This window comes from Eimeria necatrix, genomic scaffold (genome assembly GCF_000499385.1).
Source record: "Eimeria necatrix Houghton genomic scaffold, Enh_scaff1471, whole genome shotgun sequence".
Taxonomy (NCBI): domain Eukaryota; phylum Apicomplexa; class Conoidasida; order Eucoccidiorida; family Eimeriidae; genus Eimeria; species Eimeria necatrix.
The window spans coordinates 1-7441 of record NW_013652192.1 but is presented as its reverse complement, the minus strand read 5'-3'; the positions used below and the strand labels follow the sequence as shown (position 1 = coordinate 7441).

Below are 7441 nucleotides of genomic sequence, written 5' to 3'. Positions count from 1 at the left end.
CGTGATTCGAAGAAATTTTTTTGGGCGGCTTGTATGTTACAGACAGGATGGCCGTTTTGCATCACTTCTGGTGTAAGGAAAAAACAGAGAAATTTCGGAAATTGGGCAGAAGAGACACCCGTACGCGTCGCAGTGGGGTGAGACCGCTACAGTTCTTCAACCAGCCACAAGAGCAGCAGAAGCGGCAGCAGCAACTTGATCGAAACTTGTGGGCGTCTGAATGCCATGCAGCTGGGATTTGGACAGCAGCAACAGATGTGGAGTGCTGGGTTAAGACATCTGCGCAAGTAGCAACAGCATGAAAAATAGACTCACCAAAATATTTGCTGCAGTTACTTGGTGCTGCTGTCTGTTGCTGCTTTTTGTTGCTGCTGCTGCTTTTTGGCTGTGTTGCCCGAAGCTGTTATTTGTTGCTGCTGCTTGCTGTTGTCCTTTGGTTGTGCTGCTCGAAGCTGCTGCGTTTTGCTGTTGTTTGGTGGTGCTTCTCTTCGATTATTTCTGCTTGATGATGTTGCTTGGTTGGCTATGCGCCTTGTTTTCTCTGGCTAGCGCAAACGAAATCCGCATTTTCGAGGCTTCCCAGCAGGTGCAACTCATCCCAAACTTCACAGACTAAGAGCGGAGTTAGCAAAGGGCAACAATTGGGATGGCAGCTTCCGCTGAAACATTCACGGCGACAGCACCAGTTTTAACAATTGCAGCACTTTGCAGCATCTGTAGCAACTGCTACAGTACCAGCGGCATCAGTAGCAGCTTTTGCAGAAGAAGCAGTTTCAGCAGCACAAACAGCAGCAACTGCAGCAGCAACAGCAGTACATGCCCTCTGGCCGAAAGCTACATCTTTAGAAGAGTGAGCCGCGCTTCGCGGCCAGCACAGAAAAGGGCTAAACGCAGACTTTGACGGAAACTAGGAGCCAGAATGAAACTTGATTTCTGACACCTGCTGCAGAAAATTGATACTCGCCGTATGGAAGCTTCCAGCGAATCCTGCAGCTGCTGCAGGCGTTGAGGCGAAAACTGAGAGTGGCATCCAGCAGAATAAGAATTGTTTCTTGAACTAAGGAAGTAGACCAACGACCTGGTGTACAGTGACTGCTCGCTTCTGGTGTTCTTTGCTGCTTGCTGCTGCTTGCTGCTGTTCCTTGTTGCTGCTGCTTTTTGCTGTTGCGTGCCGTTGCTGATTTTTGCTGCTACTTTTTGTTGCTGCGACATGGTTCTGCTGGTTGCTGCTGTTTACTGTTGCTGCTTGCGGCTGCTTCTTGCTAGTGCTGCTTTGCCTTGCGGCCTGATGCTGCTGCTTCGTGCTGCTGCTTGGTGATTTTGCTTGGTACAACTGCTTGGTGCTACTGCTGGCTTTGAGACCCTGCTGCTCGGTGCTTTTTCTTGTTGCTTCTGCACGCTGCTGCTGCTTGGTGGTGCTATCTGGTGCTGCTGCTTGCTGTTGCGGCTTGTTGCTCGCCATCTTATTACCTCCACTTATTGCTGCTGCCGCTTCTTAGCGCGAAGTTGGGGTTGAACGCCACAGATATTAAGAAGGGAGCATGCGAATGAATCTCGGAATATACATTCATATATTGATAGCGGGAATAGCATTCGGAGGTGAATGCGTTTATCGTAGCTTCCGCATGCAGTTGTCTAAAGGCAAATGCTTAAACTTTTGCATGCAGTTGCATAAACGCAAATGCGTACTATATATATATATATATATATATATATATATATATATATATATATGCAGATGAGTGTCATCGCAGAACTGCCAGCTGATACGCAAAAGCGGCTTAGTGTCCTACCCCTGGGTAGTGCGGCGAGCACTGCGGAAGCAGCGAGTTAGCTTTCAGCTGCTGCAGCTGCTGCAGCGGCTGCAGCAGCAGCTGATGGCTTCAATGACATTCAACACAGCCGCAAGGGGCCGCAGGGCCCTGCTGCTGCATACTTTCCAGAAGACAGCTTTGCTGTGTCTTCCGCCAGTCGCTGTTGCTGCTGTTGCTGCTGCTGCTGTTGCTGCTGCTGTGCTGTGACTACAGCAAACGCTTCTGCTGCTGCTGCTGCTGCTGCTGTTGCTGCTGCTGTTGGGACTCCGCTGCAAAGAGCTGAGAGGAATGGGAGTTCTTCAGGCCGTCGGTGGCCTGCTCATTTCCCGCACGGCCTCAGAACCACCGACCCCACCACCCTCAGCTTCGTTCAGATCCAGGCCGTGAAGGCCGTGACACTCATGGGAACCATTGTTGGGGGCGCTGCTGCTGCTGCTGCTCCCCCAAGTCAGATAAGGGAGCCAGAACAGCGGCGGGAAGCAGCAGCGGAGGCTTGCATCAACAGCCAAGCCCGTCTTGAGGGTCCACGTGAATAGCGGAGCAGCTGTCGCTGGGCCGGCAAGGAAGCCGGGCAATCTCCTCAAACAGTAGCGCAACACTAAATTCTAAACCCTATGACTAGGACTTGAACACCGAATCCTACAACGCACTAAACCGTACAATAAAGCTCTAAACGCTAAACCCTAAACCCTCGGACTCGGCCAAACCCTACATTCTTCCTCACCGTTTTTATTACCTGGTGCCCGAGACTAGGGAGCATACAGACGCAGGCAGAGTCTGCCTCTGTGTGCTCTCCAGCCCCATGGGCTCGACTCAGTGACACAAAAGGGTTCTCTTGTGCTCGCCGAGAAGAGCCAGAAGCCCCAGCACGGGCAGAAAGGCCAAAGAGCCACAGGGCCAGTGGGACTGAGGTGTACAGACACAGGAAACAGCGAAGACACCGCAGTCACTTCTCGGCCCGCCGCCATCCACAGAAAGGCACAAGGACTAAATTAGGCCTTTGGCCGGTCGGGAAAAGGCTTTGAGAGTTTCTTTGGGCGGTCACTTTTGCAGCCATTAAAGCGAGGCTGGGATCTAGGGTTTCTAGTGCCCCAACGGGGCCCCCGGATGCCTTGAGTCCTAAGGGGGCCCCCCCGAGTCACCTCCCAACCAGGTGCGTGGCTTCGGGCTTTGGAAACCCCCACGCGGGGGCCCCCAGGAACCCGCTGTTTGTCTTCAGCGGCCCCTGGGGTGCCTATAGGTCTAGTATGAGTTTGAGCTCCTGAGGCGAGTGGGGGGGTGGATGTGTGCATTCTGCTGCAGCTTTGCTGTAGAGCTCTGTGTACTTTGCCAGCAGCAGCCCTAAGGCAATGGCCCGGGTGCGGCGGCGGGCCGCCCCCTCGTTTATAGCAGCAAGGAGGGGCATGTCGAGGGCTTTCGGGGAGCCTAGAACTGCAGCAATGAACTGCGTGCATGCATCACCAGCTCTGAGGGTGGGGCCAGCAGCAGCAGCAGCAGCGGCAGCAGAAGTGGCTGCAGCGGCTGCAGGAGGTGCCTCTTGCATGCAGCGACTCAAGCTGCTGCTGCCGTAAAGCCCCAAACCTAACAGGTTGCCTAGCTCTTCTGTCTGTTCATCTATTAGCTGCGTCAGCAGTTGGCGCTGCTGCCGATGCACCGGCATTGACACCGCCTCCTGCAGCAGCAAGACCTGCTGCTGCAGCTGCTGCTGCTCCTGCAGCAGCAGCTGCTTTTGCTCCTGCAGGCTGGCGTCCCACATGAACGCCACACTCTGCAGCTGCAGCGAGGCCCTCAAAGATGAAAATGAATTTATAAGAAAGACGCAGCTCGAGGCCTTGTCCATAAAGTGAGCCATTTGCAGACAGTAATTGAGGCACCGGGACACGTCGCGGCCTACCAGCGTCTCCAGGCGACTCACAGCGCACGTCGGCTGCTGCTGCTGCTGCTGCTGCTGCTGCTGCTGCTGCTGCTGCTGGGGCTGCTGCTGGAGCTGCTGCCGAGGCTGCTGCAGAGGAGAAAGAGAAGCTGCGTACGCGAGCAGCAGGTCTTGCAGGCGCGAGGCGAAGGCCGTTAGAAACGGAGGCAAACTGCTGCGGGGTGGGGCCCCCTCTTCAGCAGCAGGGGCCCATTCTGCTGCTGCTGCTGCGGAGACATGCGGCAGCAGCAGCGCTGAGGAGTCCCACTGGGTCTCGAGCGTATCCAGCGCCTTCGTTGAAAGATCCAACAGGAAACGCACCAGCAGCGGCTGCCTCTGTTGCTGCTGCTGCTGCTGCTGCTGCTGCTGCTGCTCTTTCTCAAGACGCCTTTGAGGAGAGTTCTGAACGGCAGCAGCGATTGCCTGCTCAGTAGCCGCTGCTGCTTGTTCTAGCAGCAAGCCTATCTTGAACGCTGTGATGCCACAGCTGCTGCTGCTGCTGCCGTCGAGAGCAGCAGCAAGCTGAGCAGCAAGGGGCCCCTGAAGAGCCTCAAGGGCCCCCTCTAGCAATGCTGCTGGGTCCAGCAGCTCCTGTAGCGTGGCCGCGCTGCTGCCAGCCTCAGTGGGGAGAGTTGCTGCGTCTGAAAGCGGCAGCCAACCCCGCACCTGCTGCTGCTGCTGCTGCTGCAATTGCGGTTGTAGTTGCTGTTGCTGTTGCTGTTCTTGCTGCTGTTGCTGCTGCGGGCTTACAAGTGGAAAATGGGACTCTGCGGCCTCTTCGCTTCTTCCACATACATCTGCAGCGTCGGCAGAGAAGCTGTGTCTCTTTTCCTGCTGCTGCTGCTGCTGCTGCTGCTGGACTCCAAGTGCAGCAGCTCCCCCACGGGCATACAACAGCTGCAGCAGGGAGACAAAGACAGCAGCTTCTGCTGCTGCTGCACGCGGGACCCACCGTAGCGCCGCGGTGAGGGGCCTCGGCGCCTCTTTGCCTGCAGCAAACCTCATGGGGCCCCCCCAGGGGCCCTCTGCAAAGAGTTGCTGCTGCAGTTGCTGCTGCAGCAGCTGCCGCCGCAGACGCAGCAGCTGCTGCAGACACTGCAGCAGATAAGTGGGATGAGTGTGAAGGTCCGCTAGAGCTTCCCATAAGACCGCATACTGGCTGCCTGTCTCGCTGCTCTGTGCTGTTGCAGCTGCTGCTGCTTCTGCTGTTGCCGCTGTTGTTGCTGCAGTTGCTGCTTCAGAACTGTTTTTCCAATTCTGCTGCAGCAGCTGCTGCTGCTGAAGCGAATATTGCTGCTGACCCGAGATGTCAAGGAGCGCTTGGAATGCAGCCCCAACGGCATTTGTGTCTCTCGTTGGTTCTGCTGCTGTGGCAGCTGCTGCTGCCCCTGTTGCTGCTGCTGCAAGCTGCTGCAGGCACAGCAGCAGCAAAAGATGTAGCCTTTCGTGGCCTATTTCGTCCAGCTCGCCTGTCTGCTGCAGCAGACTCTCTATGAGGGGGAACCCTGCTGCAGTTGCTGCTGCGCCTGTTGGCGTTCCTGCTGCTGCTTCTGCTGCACCTGTTGCTGCTGCTGCCTTTAGCTGCAGCAGCAGCTGTCGCTTCTGCTGCACCTCCGAAAGCGCCGACCGTGTGTCTTGCAGCTCCCTGGACAGTTCTTCCTGCTGCACTTGCTCTTGCTGCTGCTGCTGCGGCTGCTGTTCGCCTGCTGCTGCTGCTTGCTGCTGCTGCTGCTGCAGCGGAGGCACGGGGCGCATGATAGTTTCTAAGTACTTCTGGGGGACAGAAAGGCGCTGCAGCACCTGAATGCAAAGGGCCTCATTTCTGGAAAGCTGCTGCTGCTGCTGCCGCAGCTCCAGCAGCTGCTGCAGCAGCGGCAGCAAGTGCTGCCTGCTCTTTGCCAGCCGCCCCAAAGCCTCCGATAGAGTTGCCTTCAAACAATCTGCTGCTTGCTGCAGCTGCTGCAGCAGAGGAGCCACGCGGCGGAGGGCCTCTAGCTGCTGTCTGTACACCCCGAGCCGCTGCCGCCGAACGAACAAAGACAAGTTTACAGACGTTGCGGGGCGAGCTGCTGCTGCTGCTGCTGCTGCTGCTGCTGCTGGCGCTGCTGCTGCTGAGAGAGGCTGCCGCTGCTGCTGCTCCTCCCACCCGTGGCTGTCGAGACATCTGAGGCTTTCTGAAAGAAGGGATATGTCCGTTTGCTGCTGCTGCTGCAGCAGCTCGCGAACCATCCGCTGCAAGGGCCCCTCCGCCGTGGCTGCAGCAGCCTTTGTAGCCACTGGCATCTTCCCATTCATCTGCTGCTGCTGCGCCTGCTGCTGCTGCTCCTGTGACGCCAAATCGTGTGGCAGCAGGAGCTCCTGCTGCTGCTGCTGCTCTTGCTGCAGCATCTTTGTGGGGGTCCTGAATAAACACCTCCGGGGGCCCCCCGGCGGGGCTCTGGCTCGGGGGCCTCCAGGCTTGGGGTCCACAGGGGATCTGTGGCCCTTAGCAGCAACTGTATATTGTTGCTGCTGCTGCTGCTGCTGCGCGTGCTGCTGTTGCTGCGCTTGCTGTTGCTGTCGAGCCTGTTACTGTTACTGCGCCCAGTGCTGCGCCTGATGCCGGGCTTGCTGCTCTTGCTGCTGTGCTTGCTCCAGTTGCTGCTGGGCTTGCTGCTGCTGCTGTGCCTGCTGCTGCTGCTGCTGCTGCGCTTGCTGCTGCTGCCGCAGCTGTGACGGCTAGCTCCTCTCCCTGTGTTTAGACAAACTGCGTCTCAAGCGGCGGCGCGTCGACTGCAGACTCAGTTACTGTTGCTGCTGCTTCAGGTGCCGCTGCTGTCGCGGCTGTTGCTGAAGCAGCTGCAACAGCCGACGCATCCGCGGCACCTGCTGCTGCAGGCGGCGCTGCAGCAGCAGCAGCAGCAGCAGCAGGAACGATTTGCAGCTGTTGTTCTCTCAGGACTACAAACTCAATCGCAAATATATTTGCGGCTTCAAATGTTCACTAGTAGCTTCACCCAGGGGCCCTGGGGCCCCCCTGCTGCCAGCAGCTGAGCGGCGGCGCAGACAGGGGGCCCCCTGGGGGCCCCAGGTTCTGGGGCTTTTTTGGAGGCAAACCGCCGTGGGGCTCATCAATGAATAAAAACAACAATTTAGTTTAGATTTCCAAGTTCTGTGTGGCACTGAACCCCCCGGAACCCCCAGTTTGCTGCTCTTTCCCGCACAGCTTCCTCCCCTGCAGCCCCACTCCCCAGGGCCCCCCGCTGCGGCCTCCGGGGCGGTCCTGCTGAGCCCGGGGGCCCCCTAAGCCCTTTTTCCCCCAGAAGCCCCTCGCGGGGCCCAGCCGCGGGGGGGCCCCCGAGGCCTCCAGGGCCCAGGGGGGCCCCCAAGGCGATGGGGGCCCAGGGCCTCATCGACGTCGCAGCTGAGGGCTCTCAGGTCCACCAGGTCCTCTTCGCCGCCCTCCGCAGGCAGGGGGGCCCCTGCCTGGTGCTGCTGCTGCCCCGAGTTGTTCGGGTCTACTGCCTGCCGGCAGGTGAGGGGGCCCCCGGGGCCCCCGGGGCCCCAGGGGCCCCTGCAGGGCCCCCCGCAGGGCACAGCTCGCCTGAGGGGCCCTTCCGCTTCCTGTGTGAGGCGCGGCTGGGCTATCCAGCCTTAGCTGCTGCTGTTATCCCCTGCAGCGCAGCCACGGATGAGGGGGGGGGGGCCCAGGGGCCCGGGGGGCCCCCGGGGGGCC

At 58.6% G+C, this 7441-nt stretch overlaps 2 protein-coding genes across 3 annotated transcripts; both read right to left on the bottom strand.

Annotated features, from left to right (window-relative positions):
- Positions 1 to 3048: 3048 nt before the first annotated feature.
- On the bottom strand, positions 3049 to 6114 carry ENH_00014800 (hypothetical protein, conserved; the record flags this gene model as incomplete). Of its 2 annotated transcripts, XM_013579122.1 has the most annotated exons (2): positions 3049 to 5136; positions 5527 to 6114. In XM_013579122.1, the coding sequence occupies 2 exons, from the start codon at positions 6112 to 6114 to the stop codon at positions 3049 to 3051; spliced, it is 2676 nt and encodes an 891-aa protein (XP_013434576.1). The 2 variants fall into 2 exon arrangements, with proteins under 2 accessions (XP_013434576.1, XP_013434577.1); XM_013579123.1 differs by lacking the exon at positions 5527 to 6114 and having other exon boundaries at positions 3049 to 3570.
- An 894-nt stretch (positions 6115 to 7008) lies between these two features.
- ENH_00014790 (hypothetical protein) lies at positions 7009 to 7279 on the bottom strand (the record flags this gene model as incomplete). The annotated part of the gene is made up of 1 exon (XM_013579121.1): positions 7009 to 7279. A coding segment is annotated over one exon (271 nt), but the record flags the coding sequence as incomplete, so codon positions are not given.
- Positions 7280 to 7441: the final 162 nt, after the last annotated feature.